Source organism: Eschrichtius robustus, chromosome 3, assembly GCF_028021215.1.
Source record: "Eschrichtius robustus isolate mEscRob2 chromosome 3, mEscRob2.pri, whole genome shotgun sequence".
NCBI classification, from domain to species: domain Eukaryota; kingdom Metazoa; phylum Chordata; class Mammalia; order Artiodactyla; family Eschrichtiidae; genus Eschrichtius; species Eschrichtius robustus.
Window position 1 is genome coordinate 48180456 of NC_090826.1, and position 22954 is coordinate 48203409.

Consider the following 22954-nt stretch of genomic DNA (forward strand, 5'->3'; position numbering starts at 1 on the left):
TCCTCTCCCAGAGCCCTGGGCTTCTTGTCTATGCAATAAAGAGGTTGTAGCAGAGGATCTCTCTCTAACTCTCCTTTCAGGGAAGTCAACATTCTTGACTGAGAAGCAGCATGAAATTGTGGAAAGAGCATGGATCTTAGAGGCAGTCTGAACCGTTGCACAGTACAGCCCTACCGTGTATTACTTGTGTGACCTTATGCAACTCAATCTCTCTGATCTTCAGTTCTCTGTCTCGAAAAGTGGGTTAATACAACCTCTGTATCAAAAGGGATGTACACGGAGGTCGTAACACAGAACTGTGGCCCATAGTACAGGCTCCATAAATACTAGTGTTTATTCCAGCACTGATATTTATGCCTTTTGTAGAAAATTGGCTGATCCTATAGGCAGAGCAAAGACATAGAAACCTGTAGAAATGCTGTGAGTCCCTGCTTCTTCGTCATCTTGCCTGAGGGGGGTCTCTTTTTTCACTGAAAGTTCTGACCTTTGTTGGAAGACTTAACTCTCAACGAGTGGTCAGATCCTTTTAATGAATCCTCTGCTTCTATTCAGGCTAAACACAGGGACCTCATTCCCACAGTCTCTTATCTCCCTCTCCACACACTGAGTTACCAGGGGACTTCAAGACAGACACCGCGAGAAAAGAGATGACGTTTCCATGGGAGGAGAAGGCAGAAAAATGAATCACCATACCTTGATTTTCCCTCCCACGTATCTACAAAAGGCAAAGCATCTAAGCAGATTGGTGAAGGAGAGAATAGAAGAGGGTAGAGAGAAGCCAGCACTAGGGCTGGGAGATAGCCCTGATGCCCAACTGGGTTTATTTATATTTTTAAGAGACTAGACAAGGAAAAAATAAAAGGAAATGTGATAGTAAAGCAACATGGCTGTGAATTTTTAAACTTAGGGTTAGCTGGGGGGAGAATACCATTTTGGACACATTTTCATTCCATACAGGGTTACAATATTAATTGGCTTAGCAGACTTACAATCAGCAATCTCTTTTGTGGTGCACAGGTTAATGGAGTTGCTGGAGTGTCTCAGACAGGAAATTGTTGCCTCATAATTATGTGGTTCTTCAAATTCAGCACTGAGAAGTGTGGAGGAAAAAAGTTACTTAAAGCAAAACATTTTTTAAACATATTTTCAAACTTCGGGTATTTTTTTCCTCATTAGAGAAGTAATATAAGTAAGTCTGGTCCATATGGTGACCTAAACAGACATGGAAGGCATTCCACCCCCACTTTAAATACAGAGGAATTCTGGATGAAGTATAACGATGCAAAGAATTATAACAAGAACCCATAACTAACCTAGAAATCAATAAGGTAAAAATCCCCAGGTGCCAGACATAAAGAGGAAACTTACAATTAAAGATATCAGTGAGAATTGCAGCCAAGGTACTCCATGGGAAATTGGGATCAAAGAAAGATCTCACTGATTGAGTGGCTGGGGATTTAAGTTCAGTCTGAGCCACAGGCCTCATCTGAATGGGAAGCTGGAACTGAGCTAAAAGAATAAGGTCCAGGGTCACAAAATGCCATCCCATCTCTAAAACTAATTCTAAAAAATAACTGTGCACTCTCCCAGGGAGCAAACAGGGAAGTTTGCTATCTGACCAGGGCCACTGGAGCTCAAAGAGTCACCCACGAGAAGGCAGAAACTCTACAGCCCAGCACCGAGTAGGGGTTCTAGATGCATACGATCTGTGTATTTCTGAGACACAAAGCCAAAACTGCTACTTGAAATCCGCCCCCAACCTGCCTTGTAAAGGAAGTCTGAAGTCGTTCTGTAAACATGCTCCCACACCCATGGCACCTATGGTTTCCAAAGGAAACAATTCCCACTCAAAACAAGTGTGTAATGAAAAACTGCAAATCACACAAGGAGATGAACCACCATAGGTAGTCAGAAGATGTAACAAATGGTAGAATTAAATATTAGAATGATATGAAAGTGACATTAAAATAAGTATGTTTTAAGTGTTCAAAGAAATAACGTGAGGAATAAAAGCCATTAGGAAAAACAATAGAGTGTGAAAAAAATATAGATTTGGGGACAGGATAAGAGTTATGGAAATCATAAATATAGTTTTTTTAAATTGAGGTATAATTGATGTACAATATTACATAAGTTGCAGGTGTACAGCACAGTGATTCACAATTTTTAAAGGTTATATTCCATTTATAGTTATGATAAAATATTGGCTATATTCCCTGTGTTGTACTATATATCCTCATAGCTTATTTATTTTATACACAGTAGTTTGTATCTCTTAATCCCCTACCCCTATCTTGCCCCTTTCCGCTTCTCTCTCTCCACTGGTGACCACTATTTTGTTCTCTCTATCTGTGAATTTACTTCTTTTTTGTTATATTCACTAGTTTTATTTTTTAGATTCCACATTGAAGTGATTACATACAGTATTTGTCTTTCTCTGCCTGACTTATTTCACTTAGCATCATACCCTCCAAGTCCATCCATGTTATTGCAAATGGCAATATTTCATTAAATATAGTTTTTGAAATAAAAATGTAGAAGTTGAAAAGTAGACTAGACACAGCAGAAGAGAGAACTGGTGAATTAGTTAGACCTGAGGAAGTCACCTAGCATGTAGCACAGAGAGATTAAGAGACGGAAAGTATTAAAAGAGAGTTCACAGTAGGGAGGATAGAATGAGAAAGTCCGATCTATATATACGAGGGATTCTAAAAGGAAAAAAGAAAGAGGATGATGAAAAGGAGCCAATATTCAAATGATAATAGCTAAGACTTTAATATTGAAAAGGGAAATACATCTATCTATTGAAGCAGCTTTAATAATAAATCCACAGGTATACAGTTTTTAATAAATCAGAATAAGTGAAAGAAAAAAATGTAAAAGTTGTGTGAGAGAAAAGACAGATTATCTACAAAGGAATAGCAGTCAGACTGGCAATGGACTTCTCATTAGCAACAACAGATGCTGGGGATTGTGGATATCTTAAGGCAATGAGCTAAGATAGCTGTCAATGTAAAATCCTCTCCAGATATACTATCATTCAAGGGCAAGAGAGAAACAAAGATGTTTTCAGAGTACAGATACGTGTACTTACTGCTCCCAGATCCTTGCTGAAAACATCAAATGAAACTGAACTAGTGATGAAATATCATATAAGAAACAATGGTGATCAAAGAAATTAATAAAGCTATTGGTAAATCTAAATGAATACTGACTGTAAAAAATAACCAATTTGTAGAAGTTTAAGAATAAAATAGACTTAAAATACTAAATAATAATATGGAAGGTTGTGAAAGAGGGCTATGGGAGTTATTCTCAGGTATCATTTAGGAGCAGGATAGAGATTTTGATTATCATTAGGCTTGGTTAATTGTGGATGCCTTTAATTGCAATCACGAAAAAGAATAGAAAAGAATATTTAACTTCTCAACTGGTAGAAGGAAAATATTCAATGAGAAAGCTTAAATATTAAACAAGAAGGCAGAAAAGGAAAAAAATGCATGTAAGGAAATTGCATAGTAAATTTAAAATATAAAATATAATGGGAAAAAGTCCAAATTGATCAAGAGTCACAATAAATGTACATAGATTAGTCTACTCCAATAAAAATGGAGAGTATCTGACAGGACGTTGTAAAAGTCTTGCTAATGCAGCTCAAAACCACCAGACAAACCAAAGCTCCCATATCAATGTATGGAGAAAGAGATGCAAAACAAACTATCCAAAAGAAACCTTAGGTAGGTATATTAATATTAGACCATACTTTAGCATGACTGATCAAGAAAATGAGAGAAGTTACACACACGTGCATGCATACAAACACATATACGCAAATCACAGATACGAAAGGGGACAAAACTGAAGTTAGTTTTAGATTTTCAGAAATCTAAGAAAATGTTAAGATCAGCTCTTTGCCAATAAATTTGAAAATTTAGGGAAATTTGGCAAATTAATAGGGAAATACAAAATTACCACAGTGACTGAAGAAGAACTAGAAAGACTGATAGGCCAATAAACCATCAAAGGGCTTGAATCAATAGTACACACACCCGCCTCCACACTCAGGTCACCTCTCTCCTTTTTGTCTGCTAAGTAGTTTTATGAGCAAGTTTTAGCAAAGTTTCAGGGGATAGAAAAACAGAGAAGCTACCCTACTCATTTTCAGAGGATAGTGTAATTTTGATATGAACACCACAAAATGACCAAACAATAAAATAAAAATAAAGCCCAATTTCACTTAAGAAATCTTAGCCCAAACTCACTAAATACTAAATAAATGAATTAGTCAGTATTAAAATTAACTCAAGAATAACTAAAATTTATTCCAAGACTTCAATGATGGCTCAACATCAGAAAATCTATCTGATGCAAATTATTGCAATTAATCACATTGAAACAGTAAGAGAGGAAAAAAACCCAAATTATTTTAATAGATGCAAAAAAGCATTTCACATAGATAACTCTCTTAACTAGATTAAATACTAACAAATATCACACTTAATGGCGAAGTGTAATAAACTTCAGCCGATATCTAAACTCTGTTGGGAACTCCTGAAATAGGAAAAAAAACAAATCCATAGAAAATTGGACAAAAGGATATGATAGACATCACAGAAGAGAAAAACGGAATAGTTTATAGAAGTAAATACGGAACCTTATAGTCAACAGGGAAATGGAGTGAAGACAATGAGAATTTGGTTCATAGCCAACAACTCAGCAAGAATCCCCAAATTGGAAAATAACATCACATTTGGCAAGAACATGGAGAAACAGAAACTCTTTACACTGGTTTGAGAGTATGAATTGACACAGCCATTTTGGGAGACAATTTTTCAATATCTAGTAAAACTGAAGTTCCTTATTTACTATTGTTTAGCAATTCTACTTTAAGTAAATAACCTAGTGAAACTTGCTTATATTCACCTGGAAATACATGAGGATTACCACTGCAGTATCATTTGAAAAGGTGAAAATATAAAACAATCTAAATGTCCCTCAGTAAGAAAATACACAAATTGTGATACATTCATATGATGAAACATCTACAATACGCAATTATAATGAATAAACTAGACGTACATTCATCATCATAGATAGAATATGAAAACAGCTTTGAAAAAATTCAAGTTTCGGAAGGATAAAGTGAGATGCTGTTTATACAAAACTATAAAATACTGTATCTTTAACAGATATCTGAGTTTGTAGCTGAAGAATAAGAAATACCCTAAATGGATTCACCCCAACATTCACAGTTGGAGTTGCCTCTGGGAAGAAAGAAGGAGAAATGGGACTAGGGAATGAAACAAAGGGGACTTCAACTGTATCCACAGCAAATGAAAAATCACTTCTTCACCCCAACATTCACAGTTGGAGTTGCCTCTGGGAAGAAAGAAGGAGAAATGGGACTAGGGAATGAAACAAAGGGGACTTCAACTGTATCCACAGCAAATGAAAAATCACTTCTTCACCCCAACTGTGGATAGGAGAGAGAGAAAAAAAAAAATCACCCATAATTCTCCCACCTTCATACTAGTGAGCTCTTTGCATTTTGGTATTCTTCCTGATTTTCCCCATATTCTTATAGTTGTTATAGACAATGAAAAGGTTGGAGTTCTCTTTTTACTTTTTTCCCTCTATTTTTTTTTATAAGTATATTCCACCAATTGTTTTCCCATCTATGTTTGACCACTTTGAATATTTCAGGGGTTTTTTTTCACAAGCTCTGTAATAGTTTAAAAGATGTATATGAGTAGTTCATTTTGCTGAAGAGGAAAAATATGAACTCTGATGCACCAGTAATTTCTCCCCTCATCATTTTGTTCCCCTCCCCCTCCATGAAATAATCCAGAGAAACGTTCTTAAATTATAGACTATGCCATATATCTTATGCTCCAATGGCCTAACAATCTCAATGTGTCTATGGTAAATTAACTTTATTAATAAGAAACAATTTGCAGAAATATTGAAAGAAGATGTGTAATCAATTTCTTGGACTATTTTTGTCAGAAATGAATAAATATCTGACTTCAGATGATCTGAAAGAATTTCAAGAGAATGTAAAAAAAAAAGTCATCTTTCAGATCAATTGTCTTTGTAGAGAGGCAGTCCCAGGATTAATGTTGAAAGGGAAAAAAGATATTGTACATGTATTTAAACTTCCCTTTTGGTTACCTGAGGATGTCTTTTATCTTTTTCCTGGTCCATTAAAACCAGATCTGAGATCTACCCTGATTTAATACAACATGGGTCAATATAATGAACTTGGATTGCTGGGAAGAAATAACTCTACAATTTAAATACATCTATGCTTCAATTTCATTGTTTCCACATTTATTAAAACATTCATGTCTCCAGGACTTCAGACGTTATTGGGAGGCAACACAGAATTACAGACAAACTTGGAGCTTGGGGTCAGACATTTGAATTTGAGTCCTATCTCTTCCATTTTCTAGTTTTAAAGTATTGAATAAATACCTTAAATCCCCAGTTTCCTACTCTATAAAACAGTAATAATAAAATCTACTTTAAAGGTATATTATAGATATTGAATGAAATATTTGCCCTCTGCATATAGGCACCCCACCAAAATTGGGCTAGTAATTTTATTATATTATAAAAATTACAGTATTTTCAAAAAGAAGTGTTGAGGTTTGCATTCTGGAAAGTTCCTTTTATTACTGGCATAGCATCAGTTTCTATCTTTTCTGACTTTCTCATAGAAAACCTCTAGTAATTTAAATATTACATAATAAAACACGAATGTTTCTTAATGATATCTTCAACAATATCCATGTTCCTGGAGACACAAGAGCTCCATAAATGCAATGGAAATGTTAAAGATGATTTACAAAAGCAGGTATTTTCTAATTGTGTTTGGACGCTTGGAAACCTATCTTTGAAATAGATTTTTGAACAACTAGGGGTCTCTCTGGCTAAAACACAGACTTGTGACCTCCCCTTGTGGTTGCTTCCACTTGCCATGTCCACCCCTGGGCTACCGCCTTCCTTTGGAGAGAATAATTCGTCAACCTCTGTATCAGACTGTACATGCTAGGGGAGCAGCTCACGCAGCTCATTCAAACATCTGTTCATTTGGGCAAACAGAGAAATTGTTCATGACAGGATTAGGTGCTATTTGTTGAGGGTTTACCACGTGTTGGGCACTGTACCTAGATTCATCCCATCCACCTCTCACTGGTCGTGTGGTCTCAAAGTTAGCTCCTCAGAGCCTTCATTTCTTCATAGGGTCATTGGCGGTTTGATGGGGGAATAACTGAGTTAACATGTGGGAAATGCCTGACGGGTACGTTTCCTTTCTCATCTTCTCCTGTGCCACACTGCATGAGGGTGAATCGAAAAGTTTCACTGTGAGACAGTTCTGGAAAATCTAAAGAGCTTGCATTAAAGTAGAACGATTGAGACTTGAACAGCAAAACCAGTGAGGCTTTTGCATCTGTTTTATTAGGGGTGTGGACCTAAGTTGAAAAATCCAGCTTCTTCCACTTATGTCAATGGCCCACATGTTCTGGAAACAGGAAGAACACTTGTAGCTTAGCCAGCAGCTGCTCTCTGTGACATTCCACAGGTTCCTGGTGACAAGGAAGGATGAGACCATCCGATTTCTCAATTACTCAAAGTCCCAAACTGGAAAAGTTCCTGTTTCCAACAAATACTTCTTGTAAGACTACTCTCCCCATAGGCTTTTCACTTAAGAAATTCTTGAATGAAAGAATTAACTCTTGGATCAAATAACTGATAATTAGACTTTTAAAAATGGCATCCATTCTATCTAAAATCGATCTCAAAATGCATTCATGCCAGGTTCACAAAAATGCACGAGAAATTTTAAAGGATTTTTTTTTTCTCATAAGCTATTCCAACCTCTGTCTTCTACATATAAGATAGTGGTTAAAGACGAAGCAGTTGAGCAGAATGCTTATAAGGAGACACAGGCTATGGAAAGAGAGGTGTGGGGCTGAATCTCAGCTTTACCTGGCTGTGATCCTGGATGGGTAATTGGACTCAAGTCACTTCTTCCTTTAATCCTCTTTTTTATGAGGATGAGGTGATGTATATTATGCTGTTCTTAGTGCAGTGCTTGGCACAAAGAGTTCACTACTTCCACTTCCACTCCTATGTTTACTACCACTTCCACCTCTACATACATCGACCACTTGGACTTCAACTTCTACCACCTCTACCACCAGTTCTCCTACTTCTACCATTTTTACAGAACACACACACACCTCTACATACACATCTTTGCATATCATGCCTATATTTTATGAACCATATATATGTTTATGCATACACACATGTATACACGTGTTTGTATGCAGGCCTAATTCTACTATGGCATGTTTCATAACCTTACAGATTCTACTGTGACGTCTACAACCAACAGCAACAACAAACAACATATACAAGGCCTCCAAAGTCATTCAGTCCTGGGCAGTAGGTATTTCTTTGTTTCTAATTCATGAATGGATAGCCCAATTCTTTCTATAAAGGGCCATAAAAGTACGACGACTGGGATGGTTAATTTTATGTGGCCACAGAGTGTCCTGATAAATATTATTTCTGATGTGTCTGGAGGGTGTTTCTGGAGGAAGTTAGCATTTGCATCAGTGGGCTCAGCAGAGCAGGTTGCCCTCCCTAATGTGAGTAGGCATCATGCAGTCCACTGACGGTCTGAATAGAACAAAAGCAGAAGGAAAGAATTCGCTCAATTTTTCCTGCCTCACTTATTGAGCTGGGACATGTCAACTCATCTTCTCCTGCCTTGGACTAGGATTTATACCATTGGCTCCCCTGGTTCTCAGGATGTTGGACTTGGAATTACAACACTGGCTTTCCTGCTTACAGATGGCAGATCATGGGACTTCTTAGCCTCAATAATTGTGTAAGCCATTTCCTCATCCTTTTTTTTTTTTTTTTTTAATTTATTTATTTATTTATTTATTTTTGGCTGTGTTGGGTCTTCATTGCTGCGCACGGGCTTTCTCTAGTTGTGGCGAGTGGGGGCTACTCTTCGCTGCAGTGCACGGGCTTCTCATTGTGGTGGCTTCTCTTGTTGGGGAGCACAGGCTCTAGGCATGCGGGCTTCAGTAGTTGTGGCGCACGGGCTTAGTTGCTGCACAGCATGTGGGAACTTCCCGGACCAGGGCTCGAACCCGTGTCCCCTGCATTGGCAGGCGGATTCTTAACCACTGCGCCACCAGGGAAGTCCCTAATTCCTCATACTTAATGATTAAATAAATATTATATATGTAATATATACAAACTAATATGCAATATATAAAAATATAAAATATATGTGCTACTGGTTCTGTTTCTCTGGAGAACCCTGACTAATACAATGACCAAGTAAATGTTATTAAAGTGATCCCAGTTTCGGGAGTATTAGTAACTCTGAAGCTACTTTGTCAAACCATTGATCTCATTCAAAAGGAGGGCGTGTCAACAATAATGATAGCTAACAATTATTACACACTTACTAGTGCCAGGCACTGTTTCAAGTATATGCATCAATTTATTTGATTCTCATTTGAACCTATGAAGATACTGTCATTCTTTCCATGTTCAGATGAGAAAACTGAGGCACAATCCATGGTCACAGAGTAGTAAGAGGCAGAGCAGAGATTAGAAGCCAGATATTTGAGTCCAGAATCTGGGGTCCTAACCACTCTGCTGGAGACCGCCTCGGAAAAAGGGAAGTGCCAGCTGAAGTCAAACAGAGCGTGAGCAGCTCCACAGCAGTGGAAGTCATCAGAGGAGGTCGTTGGCACACACAGCAGAGAGGCCCCCAGAGGACAAAACAAACTATGAAGCAAAGCCATGATGAGACACAATCACATGTGCTGAAGATGGGAAAGTACAGAAGATCTGAGATTTCTCATTCATTAACTCACACGCCCTCATTCCCTCTTTGACCAAACTCTATTCATGCTAATGTTATGTATGTTCTCTCCTTGAATCCTCTCAGTAGCACTATGAGGCATTTTACACATGTGGAAACTAAGGCTTGGAGACATTCAGTAACTTGCCCAAGATAGCACCATTGTGGGTCCAGAAACCAGGCCTTCTAATTCCTAGTCCGTGCTCTTTTCCTCCAAACTACTAGTCACTCTAGAACCAAGGAGAAACTAAAAGGAAAATGATGAAGCCCAGGTTGATGGTGAAAGTCAAGGAGCTAACAAGTGGGTTTTGGATGATATTTTTCAAAACATCATTAGGCTGATCCAATGGTTTCACAGATCAATTCCTCTATACAATGGTCACTTACATTGGGAACATGTGACAGGGAAGTTACTATACTTCTCTATGCCTGACATTATCATCTATAAGAGAACAGTATTACTTAACCTGTATTTTGAGGTTAAGGCAGAATCTATGAAATCACTGTTGAACTTAGGAATGACTCTTTAAAAGCACCCTGACTTCTACTAATGCAACCATGAAAGCAATTTCTCAATAATCCAGCGGCAACTTCCACAGCATGGACAAAATGTGACCTCAAGCCCTCATTTTCATTATTAAGGTCAAGCTTTAAAATATCTGAATTTCAAATTTCAGGGTGTCTGCTTTGAAGTGCGCCATCATGTCTGAGAGCATTTGTTTTAAGAAGTAGAAGGCAAGGTCACCCTCTGAGCTGCTGGCAGACTTTCCTAGGAGACCGGCCTCCTGACTCCCAGCTGCTTCCTGTAGCCCTAGACCTCGTTACAGACAAACCCTGCTACTCCAAACACACGACAAATTGCTACCATTTATCAAGTGTTTACAACATTGCCGGGTACTTTGTGGAATTATAGATATTTATCTCAATCCTCACAGCAACCCTAAAAGGTAGGATTTATTGATTTCTCCATTTTCCCATGTGAAGAAATAGGAGGCCCAGAGATATTAAATAACTCTTCTAAGATCACACAGAAAGTGTGGCGCTCAAAATATAAACCCAAGGCTATCTGACCTGACCCCAAAGTCTATGCTCTTAACCCCTTATAACACACTCCCTGGGTCTTCTCGTTTTCAAGTATTGCTATGTCATTCGATTTAAACAAATTTCATTGTAGCTGGTAAGAAAGAAGTATTTGATTCTCCCTCTGCTTGCAAAGAATTTATAATTTAGACAGGGAGGTGAACTACACCCAAAACAGACTGAATATAATAGAGTCGTAAGCTAAGAACCATCTAAGTCCATTCTATTATTCAGCCAGCATTTGTTGAACTGTTATTACATGCTACACTGCCCTGTATACACGCTACCACTATACATTCCAATTATGTCAAATTACCTGTGATTCCTGGACACACCAGGAGTTTTCCTGCCTCTGTGCTTTTGTATGTGTGGTTCCCCTGCTTGTAATGTCCTAACCTCCAGTGTCCTTTTCACAAACTCCCACTTATTCTTTAAAGCACTAAGTGTTATTTTCTCTGGTCCTTCTACAGTCTATTCTCCACACAGCAGCCAGCATGATCTTTTAGAAAGATAACTTACATAGACACATGAATGGATAAAGAAGATGTGGCACATATATACAATGGAATATTACACAGCCATAAAAAGGAACGAAATTGAGTTACTTGTAGTGAGGTGGATGGACCTAGAGTCTGTCATACAGAGTGAAGTAAGTCAGAAAGAGGAAAACAAATACCGTATGCTAACACATATATATGGAATCTAAAAAAAATAAAAGGTTCTGATGAACCTAGGGGCAGGACAGGAATAAAGATGCAGATGTAGAGAATAGACTTGAGGACATGGGGAGGGGGAAGGGTAAGCTGGGATGAAGTGAGAGAGTGGCATGGACATATATACCCTACCAAATGTAAAATAGATAGCTAGTGGGAAGCAGCCACATAGCACAGGGAGATCAGCTTGGGGCTTTGTGACCACCTAGAGGGGTGAGATAGGGAGGATGGGAGGGAGGTGCAAGAGGGAGGGGATATGGGGATATATGTATACGTATAGCTGATTCACTTTGTTATACAACAGAAACTAACACACCATTGTAAAGCAATTATACTCCAATAAAGATGTTAAAAAAAAACTTTTTTTAAAAGATAACTTAGACCTTGTCACAATCCTGCTTACGATTCTTAATTAAAAACAACAACAAAACCATCAAACGCTTCACCTTTACTATCTCATTCCTAGCAACCTCTCCAAACCCCTGTCCTGCCACCCTCTCCCTCCCTCATTACACTCTAACCACACTGGCCTCCTTTCTGTTTTGCAAGGATACTATCCTCTCTCCTACCTCAAGGACTTTGCAAATGCTGTTCCTGCTTCCCGGAATGCTCCTGTATGGCCAGCTACCTCTCAACCACGAGGTCTCACCTTAGGTGCGTGGACGAAGAAAGTCACCTGCCATATCAGTAAAAAAAGGATGTTGCGGCCATCAGGCCAGTGCACCCCGCCCCCCTCCCCACTTCCTGACTGTGCACCCTGAGGGGATTAAAGATGGAGAAAACAGGATTTTGGCCTTAGGTAAGTTAAGGTGCATATCAAAGGAATGATTTCAATGAACCCAGGCTCTCTCACCTTCCCATACAGAAAAGCGCTAAATTCATTCACTTGAGATTTTTGTTTTTCCTTTAATTAGCAGAAATCTTTTGATGTTCAACTACCTGATGTTTGCAAAGCTCCTCTATACCCTGGCTCTTCCCTTACCTCTTGGGAACAGTCTCTCAGAGCTATCTGAGAGGCTGTCACCCCGGTTTCAGTCCTCAACAGGTCCGCCAAATAAAACACAATTCTCAACTTCTAGGTTGTGCTTTTTTTTTTCAGTCGACAGACATCACCTTCAAGAAAGTCCTTCTCCTACTACCTTTTCCCGAGAGCCCTCTTCCCCACCTGTTTCTATCTACCATAATTCTTTGCTTTATGCCATTCTTAATAGTTGTCATAAATCTTTAAATTATTTCATTACTTTTATTAGTTTAATTCTGTCTCTTTTACTCTGGGGTCTTATACTGCATCACTCACCGCTGGGTCCCCAGTGACTAACACTACAGGCTCCCAGTGATCTGGGTCCTCCTCTGATGCTCACAGAAATACCGAAAACTCCTACTAGATGGACAGGTGGATGATGTCATATCATTAATTTTTTATTGAGCTCCTCCCCTGTCTAGGCACTGTTCTAGAATATAAAGGCAAATGACAGACAAGGTCCTTGAACTCAAGACTCTCATGGTCTCAAGTAACACAGAAAATAAATAACTAGAATAAACATTATCATTGGAAGCATTAATAAATACTAACAAGAATAAAGCAGCATTATATATGGAATAGATAGTATCTTGGGAGAGAAAACATGAGCTATAGTCAGGGAGGCTGACATTTCAGCATTTATCATTACCTTACATTATACCATCATTTGCTTATTTATTTTTCTTCCCAGCTAAAATGTATGTGCCATGAGGGCAGAGACTTTTTGTTTTCTGTTGGATTACCAGCATCTAAATGATGTCTGGCACATACTTGGGGTGCAAAAAAGATTCATTGAATGAATGAACAAACGAACAAATCCTGCACGATGAGAAGGAGTCATCAGGTGAAGATCTGGGAAAAGACCACTCTATACAAAGGAAAAAGCAAGTATTTCTGCCTGGTAAGAACATGCTTGTTGTATCTGCAGAGAAGCCAAAAGGCCAGTGGGCTGAAGACAGTGAACAAGGGAAAGAGGGGGTTAGGAGAGGAGCAAAGAGCAGCCAGAATGACAGGACCTTCTTGGTCCTTGTAAAGAGTCTGGGATTTTTAAATTTTATTCTAAATGTAAAATGGAGGTGAAGTTCTCAATGATAAGTTTGATTAAATAAATATCAATATTTAATTCAGAGTGTAATGGGTCCACAGAAGAGGGGGAAGAGAGGAGACTGCCTTGAGGGCTAAAATAATAAGGACAAGCTTGTTGGCAGAGTGTCACTTGCTGGATGCTAGACTAAAAAGGAGAAGAGAAAAGAGAGGATTTCATGTAAATCCACATCTTCATAAGGCAGGAACCCTTACATGATACACAAGGGCAAATGAAGAGGTCAGATCATCCTCATTATTCGGCTTTGTTGAAATTAGAAGGATATGATATTGCACGTACGATCCATGCAAAATATACAGATAGAGTCTTGGAATGTTTAGTTACATCAAAGTCCATAGAGGGAAATTCATTCTATCTGTCCATCCTTCTCCCCATCAGTCTGTTTATCTGTCATTCCATTGGTCCATCACCTACTTAGTTAGTACATAATTATTACTTGCATGTCTACTTCCTGGGGAAACAAAGGTGAAAAAGACAGATGATCTGTTCCCTCACTGAGTTTACAGTCTAACAGAAATGTCCCCAAATCCCTCATGTTGAAAAACTTTTGACACAGGACACTGTGGTTGAAAATATTTATAAACACACAGTTCTGAGTTCACAACCTGGATAAGCTCTGTATTACCTTATACTTTAGGTCAAGTCATGAAATGTCTCTGAGCCCGTGGTTTCTCCTCTACAAAATGGGAATATTAGTTTTGCCCTCCTAAAATGGTTAGGGGGTTCAAATGAGTCTAATAGATATGAAGGGCTGAGCAATGCCCAGGATGTGCCCAGTAACCAAAGATTAGTTTTCACTCAACTTTTCTGAATATACCTATGTACAAAAAGAGGCTCCAAGTCTACAACTTGTGATTGTCTGATTTCTTCCTAAATCATGACCTTTTCCTTATCAACTGAATGCTACCAAAGAGAGAAGACACTGCTTGACTCTAAACACTTTCCACTGTAGCCAGCCTCTCTCACACAGATCTTTCTGCAAAGAGAAAATGAAATCCTCAGGCCACAAGTCTCTTTCTTTTATATATAATTTTATTTCCATTTTTTTCACAAACTCATTTTTAATTAGAAAGAACTGGACAATAGGCAATGAGGACAGCCTAAGGGGTGAATCCACGGCTATGCCACACATGAGATGCTGTAAATATTTGTCAATTACCAAACAAAAAACAAGGAGGCCAGGAGTCTCTTAAACCTTGCCCTCTTTTGTCACAGGTAAGAGTCCCATGCGTCCACAGTAAGGCGCCTGGGAGACTGTGCTCTGGAGTTGGGCTGACCAGGTCAGACCCCGGCACTGCTGATGCAGTTACATCTTCCTGGATTGCTTAACCTGACTCTATGGTTAGAGTCCACTAACCACTTACTTCATGGGGTTTTAAAATGAAAGTGGGGACATAAACATAGGGCACAAGGTTTTGTCTATAAAAAGTGCTCAATAAGTAGAATCTTTAGGTGATTTTTTTTTAAAAGGAGGAAAACTTAAAAACATGAAAGAAGAGAAAGAGCCTAAATAAATCCACTGTTCCCACCACCCTTGCCCTTGTGAAAGGCAGACGGAACAGCGGCCTTGGTATGTCCCTAAAGTCCAATTAAAAAGGGGTAATAAGAACTTATTGAAGTGGCTTGAGCTGAAGCCACCTGAATGTTCTGGATCTAAAAATTAATAAAGGCACAGTCTTAAAAAAAAAAAAAAAAAAAAAAGTCCTTCTCTTTATTTTTGCCCCAAAGTGATTCAGTTTAACACACTGGGATCTTGGGGCCAACTTTCACGTTCCAGATATCATTATGAGAAGCCTACTTTGTTGTTGGTCATTGGGAGCAGATCTATACTAGTATTAACTACCTAAAATGCAGCCATTCATGAAACAGCACTGTAGTTGCAAACAATTTAAAAACTAGCCGTTAGAAGTTCTAGTGTTACATGCATACGGCACAATGACATGCTTGTTTTGTTAAATAGAAACCAATCCCCAATAGCTTTTAGGAAAATTCCATCTTATGCTGAGCACTGATGATGTGCCAGGCGCATTGTTAAATATCAACAGTGATGGAAACAGCAAATCACCTACAAGTTCTAGAGTCCTCTCTTTCCCTCCCATCTCACTCCCCACAGCTGATCCAGCAACTGCTGGCTTTCCTTTAAAACATAACTTGAATCCATTCATTTCTTTATCTGCATTTCTACCCCCTTGTCCATGTCAAGTTATTTAACCTCTCTGTGACTCAGTTTTCTCATCTATAAAATATATAATAGCTTCATCTACTTCTTAAAGATTGTCACAAATGGAATCATTTATATACTTAGAACAGACACCATATCAGTGTTGATTGCTATTTTTAATGTTATTTTCATTGTTTCATTGTCACAATGGCTTCCTGGGCTGTCTGCCTATTACCACCTGCTTCTCCACTAAATTTAGTATTTATACAGCATCCAGATAGATCTTTACAAAATACATGTCAGCTCATGTCACTGCCTGGCTTAAAAAGTCTCCTCTGGCTTCCCAATGCATTTAGAGCAAAATCCAAACTCATTCCACGGCTCCTAAGAATCACCACCTCCATTCCCCTAGAGCACTGTGCTTTAGCTGTGCTCCCCGCCTTTCTGGTTCTTGAAATGTGTAGAGGGTGGTTCTTGAGAATTCGCCCCAGCTGTTCCATCTCCTGGAACATCTTCTAGACCTTCCATAACTGGGTTCTCATCATTCAGGTCTCAGCCCAAATGTCACCACCTCAGGGAGGCTTTTCTTGATCATCCTACCCCTCCTTTATTTCACTCCCAACCCCCTGTTATTATCCTAATATGCTTTAAATTTTTTTCTTTATACAAGCAGACTCACAGAGATAGAAAACAAACTAGCGGTTACCATTTGGGGGGGTGCAATATATGGGTGGGGAAGTGGGAGATACAAACTATCGGGTGTAAGATAAGCTACAAGAATGTATTGTACAAATAAAGGGAATATAGTCAATATTTTGTAATAACTGTAAGTGGAGTGTAACCTTTAAAACCTGTATAAAAAGTTTTTTTCTTTATAGCACTTACCACTATTCAAATAAGGACTACAGCTTCATCTTATTTGGCCACCATGTCATTTCTCTGTTATCATCATTATTTTACTTGAATGCTTTAGGAAAGGCATTTATTCCCCAGGTTCTATTCTTCCCGGTTGTCTAACACAGGTCCTAGACATAGTCACATAGTCTGCTCAGCCCTAGAAGATGCTTGTGTTTCCCACTCTGCATGGGGAAGAAATAGCAAAAACCAAACACAAAAGTATGTCCCAAAGTATTAGGTTGAAGGAGACCATCCAGAAGATTGAAAATAGGCTTATATTATCTTTTAAAGACGATCATCAAAATGAAAATACAAAGTTAAAAGTCCGGAAGAGAATACGGTGGAATCCTGAGATCCACGCACAGACCCTCGCACGAGAAACAGTGTACCGTCTGAATCTTTTCTACTCCTGAAACAAATAGCCTCTCCCTGCCTTAGTGCCTAAGTCAGAGATTCCCTGACTCAGGACTACCCTCTGACTCTTCTTAATAGGAGAAAACCCATATTGATAGCTAATGAATAAAATATTAGCCAACTCTGCTAAGTGCTGACATAGACCCAGGGCTGATTGCTGCCCTGGGACTACCCTGCTTTGCACACAAACACAAATAGGAGCTGCTTATTCAAGAGGCATGCCAACCAGCTTGGTTTGCACAAAAGAGTGATGACAAAGGATAAACTCCAAAGAGTCATTTCATTAATGTGATATTAATATTCCAGAGATAAGAAGAAATGGAGAGGCCAAGGGTTGAAGAAACAAAGACTCATTGATCATCTTCTGTGTACTCCATGCTTTATATAATTTATCTCATTTAGTCTTTGTGACAATCAATGAAGTAAATATTACTATGTTCACTTTACAGACACACATATTAAAACTCTGAGCTGTTGAATGACTTGTGTAAAATAGAGGAGTGGTTGAACCCATGCTAATCTGACTCCAGACCTGTACTTGCTCCATTACACAATGCTGCTTATATTTAATACACAATATAGAGAGGCTCAGAAGTAAAAATGGCTATTCTAAATGCACTGAGTTCCTAACAAGAGGATTACAAAATATATCCACAGAAATACAGTGAAAACACAAAGACTCCCGTTTTATGAATAATGGTTGAAAACAATGACAGTTTGAGATTAGAGAAGAAAGTAGTCCTTAGATGTTTTAAAAACTGTCATGTAAAGAAGGAGTAAAGGCAACATCCATTGTACCAATGAATAGATCTTGGAGGGTTGGTTGGGAATCTAGAGTAAGGAAGTCATTTCTTTTTCCAGCCCAACTTGAAGGACTTTTGAATAAACAAACGAACAAATGTGTGTGTGGGTACATGTAAGATATTTTATACACTGCTGTATTCTCAATGTATATAAGAAGGCTTGGCATATAGTAGATGCTCAATAAATATACGTTCAGTGGATAAAATCTGGCCCAACAAAGAAAAACACTGGACTCTCCAGGCAATGAGCTCCCCATCAAAGGATTTTTGAAGAGACTAAGGTTCTGAGCATGAATTCTTGCCTTTGGTGGGAGGTTGTATAACAGCCAAGCAAACGTTATTGAGCACTCTCTAGATGCTAGGTAATGCGCTAAACACTTTACAATCATTACTTCATTTAACCAACACCACAATTGCATGAGTTAGGAACTATCAATATCCCATTTTACATAAGTAAAACTGAGGTTTGCAGAGGTTAAGGCATTTGTCCAGCACTACATAGGTGTTAAATGGTAAGGCTTAGATGAAAAGCCCAGATTTTTGTTAACATTATGCTGTAATGGCCTGGCTGCGTTAGATAATTGCCAGGTCTCCTTCCAGTAATAAGATCCGACATATTCTATTTCTAATCTAATATCTTTATTGAAAATTCATACCATGAACATGGAAGATGTTCTTCCCAAACAAGCACCAGTTTCCACGGAAGTTGTATCTAAGGCTGCTTAGCATCATGGCATTTACTTGTTCAAACTAATTTCTCATCATTGACAAGATAAAATTCAAAATCCTTAGCATGGCACTTAATGTATTTCAGGATCTAATGTCATCTCTTACTTTTCCACATCAGCATACTTCTTTTGTCTGTTTATATCCTTTTTATTACTACCACCTTGCTTTCAATCATGTTCTAGCTCTATACTGAACATCCATTGCTCTGTCCTTTAGTCCATCCATCTGTCCATCCATCCATCCATCTACCAACTTCCAGTCAAGAATGTGGTTATTTCTGGGGACAAAACCCTGCCCTCACCTATCTTACAGTCACACAAAAGGGAACAAATAAGTAAGCCTACCTAATCCTGACCTATCATACAGGATACATCTCAAGGTTTTTTTCCTTCTATGAAGCCACGCCTAAGTATTCTGGTGCCTCTTCATCTCTTGTCTTTCACTCTTATAGCAGTATGGCTCATATCATAACCGAAGTATAGTGAGTCTCATTTTAGATGAGGTTAGGTTCTAAAGTCAGTGTGAAAGGACAGAATAGTGAAACTGTCCTTGTAAATCCCTTAGGAAGAAGGTGTCACATTAGAGGCTGACTACAGTTTCCCAATACTTGCCTATCACAGCAAGTTTGCCCCGCATGTTGAAATGGATGATTAAAGTGCCAGAGAAGGAGTCAGCTTAGTTTAGAGCCAAGTTGTAGGGAAAATGCATATCTAGCTGAACACTAGATTATGAGTGTGCTGAATCACACTCATAATCATACTGAGATGCTCACAGTATTTGAGGCAAGAGGGAATTAAGACTGACTCAAGAGCACAGCAGAATTACATTGTCCCCTCAAACTGTGATACTGAGGCCCATGTTCACTGAGTAAATAGTACAAATCATCTCCCAAGCCTTCTAAATGTTTTTCTCTCTTTCATATAAATGCACATAGAAGGCGGCTCCACTGACCTACCTCATGCCATCCCTGAACTCTTTCAAACAGACAACTGAACCAGGAGTTCCTAGAGCACATGAATCTTTTCTAGCATCATTCAGTCTGTTCCTTGTTGAACAAGAGCGTCGTATCAAGTCCTTGGTGTACAGGATCCTGTCTCCCTCCCATTTCTTTCCATTCCTTACTATACTTTCTATACTCTAACTCAAGTAGTTCTAGTTTCCAAAAGAAGGCTTGTTACTCCACACTTCCTGCCTCTGCCTATAGTGTACCTTCCCGTGTTTTCCAACAGATGTTTATCCTCAGTACTTATTTCAAATGTTTCCTCTTCACTGTTAGGTTGATTGAATTAATGCCCCTATTCTTCACCCCTTCATGGATCCCTGCCCACTGCCATGTAAAACTTCAATGCCCTCTCACTCTGACTCAGTATCAGCAAAACTGTCTAGATAGTCTTCAACACGTGAGCCACACCAGCTGAGCCCAGCCCAGATCAGCCGAACCCAGAGTTACTTTGTATACTGTTGATGTTCTGTTGGTATTATGCAGTACTACTGTAGCAACAGACAACTCATATGTTTTCTATAAAGACTTGCCTGACCTTCCCAAGGAAAAATGATCTCTCTGCATTTTTGCAACCTCTGAAACTTATACCTTTCTCTATTACAAAATGTAACACATTCTACTATTATAAACATTAAATGAATGAATAAGTAGTATGATTATTTATTTTTATATTTAGTTCTCCTTCTAAGACTGACCTTCTTGAGAACAGGAGCATCTTTGTGAAGGAGTTTGTATAGTCAAAATAGTTTGGGCATACCTGTTAGTACAGCCACTATGGAAAACAGTATGGTGCTTCCTTGAAAACTTAAAAATTGAACTGCCATATGATCCAGAAATCCTATACCTTGGTATACACCTGAAGGAAGCAAAAACAGGATCTCAAAGAAATACCTGCGCTCCCATGTTCATTGCAGCATTAGTCACAATAGCCAAGATATGGATGGACACCTAAGTGTCCACAGATGAATGGGTAGAGAAGATATGAGATATATACATATATATATATAATCCACATATTTTATATATATATAAATGTGTAAATGTGATAATGTTATAGATACATGAATGTAATATATTATAGATGTGATATATATATGTATGCACACATTTATATATGGAATATTATTAAGCCTTGAAAAAGAAGGCCATCTTGCCATCTGCAAAGACATGGATGAACCCTGAGGGCATTATGCTAAGTAAGATAAGTCAGACAGAGAAAGACAAATACTGCATGATATCACTTATATGTGGAATCTTAAAAAAAAAAAAAACAGAACTTGTAAAAGCAGAAAATAGAATGCTGGTTACCAAGGGCTGGGGAATGGAGAAATCGGAGATGTTGTTTAAGAGTACAAACTTGCAACCTGTAGATAAATAAGTTCTGGAGATTCAATGCACAATATAGGGATTACAGTAAAAAAATAATGCTATATTATAAACTCAAAGCTGCTGAGAGCCTAGATTTTTAACTGTTTGCAGCACAAAAAAAATAATTATGCAAGGTGATAAAGGTGTTAGCTAATACTACCGTAGTAATAATATTGTAATATATAAGTGTCTTGAACCAATACACTGTGCACCTCAAACTTATACAATGTTATATATCAATTATATCTCAGTTAAAAAAATAGTTTGGGCACACCTGGGTTGGAATCATGCCTCTGCAAGTGACAAACTTTCTGAGGCCAACTATCTTTAGCTGTAAAATGAGGACAGGGGCAGCAACTTTGCAGCGTTCTTGAGAAGAGGAAGTGAGAACATCTGTATACAGTAGCCAGCTTGATGCATGACACATCAGAGGGCTCAACAGATAGTATGTGGCTGAGTGATTAATGGACTGACACTTCATGTCCAAAGTCTTACAATGAGCGCACCAAAACCAGAAGGTCCTTTGTCCCATTACCGATTCCTAACATCACACTGGCTGCCCACAGCACTCTGTGGCCTCTCATCTGATTTATTACTACAGAGGCCGATGTTTCAATTTACTGAACCCAACTGTATCATAAGAAAAAGGACCTCAGATGACCATCTTTGCAACTTAACGCCAGCCTGGTTTTTAAATGCAGTTTATTTAATCTCTCATTTAATCAAAAGTTGCAGTTTGGTGCTTATAAATCTGCTCTTCCTGCAACTCTTCTGAGAAATACAGACACCTGGCGTGTGCTTATTGCCTGCTTTTGGGCAGGCTAAGCAGCCTCCTTGATGGGCTACGCTCCTACACAATTGAAAAACGGGTACTCACCTCTCTGGAGGCAGGTCGTCTTCCTCCCCAGCTGCTGCAAGATCAAGAGGCAGGGTGAAAAAGAGGGGTTTCAGTGGCAGCCTGTTTAAGTGAATTGTCTGTGCAATGACCACACCCCGCCACCTCCTCCCCCCACCCCGAGACAAAACGTAGAAGGGCAGCTTACCTGTGCCCCAAGCCGCCCCTCCCCGCTGGCATCCAGGGACCTTCGGTCCTGCATGCAGTGTTCACCTACACTTTATGGTGCTTATTTATGAGTGCAATCTCCTGTATTAGACTTTGACCCCCTTGAGCCCTGGAAGTCCTTTGGGTTTTACCTCTTAATCTCTTGTTTCTATCACAGAGCCCGGCAAAGAGAGTATAGCTGCTCAGTGTGTGCTTGAGTTAATGATAACAGTGCCTTTATCGAGCATTTACTGGTGTGCCGAGCACTGTTCAAAGTCTTCCCAGGCCTCATCTCATTTCTCCTCACAATCATCGAGTGTTATTATCATCCCCATTTTACAGATAAGGACAATGAGGCTCAGTGAGTACCATGCCCAGACTTCTATAGCTAGTGAGGGGGGAGCTGGGATTTACAAAGCCCATTTTATTCCCAAAAACTTAGTCCTATGTTCTCTGTTCTCTGACAACCTTCTTCTCTTTCAGAGAGATGGTTTGAGGCCTGAATTATTTAATGTTTATAAAAGCCACACTGGAACTTCTTTGACATGGAGGTGGCCATATTATCAAAGTATACTCAGAAGAGCTCGATTTCTCGCTATAGGATTTTCTTTGGGAATGAGACTTAAGATGACTTACAGCAGTGGTTCTCAAAGTGTGGTCCCTGGGCCAGCAACATCAGCATCTCGCCGTGAACTTGCTAAAAAGGTAAACTCTCAGGCC

General features: G+C 38.9%; 1 protein-coding gene across 1 annotated transcript in view; it reads right to left on the minus strand.

The window, feature by feature from the left end:
- The window catches only part of FYB2 (FYN binding protein 2), a 79209-nt gene that overhangs the window by 50444 nt on the left and 5811 nt on the right, over positions 1–22954 (minus strand). Inside the window, 2 exon segments of the mRNA XM_068537542.1 lie at positions 990–1090; positions 22070–22103. Coding sequence (XP_068393643.1) covers positions 990–1090; positions 22070–22103 — 135 coding nt within the window.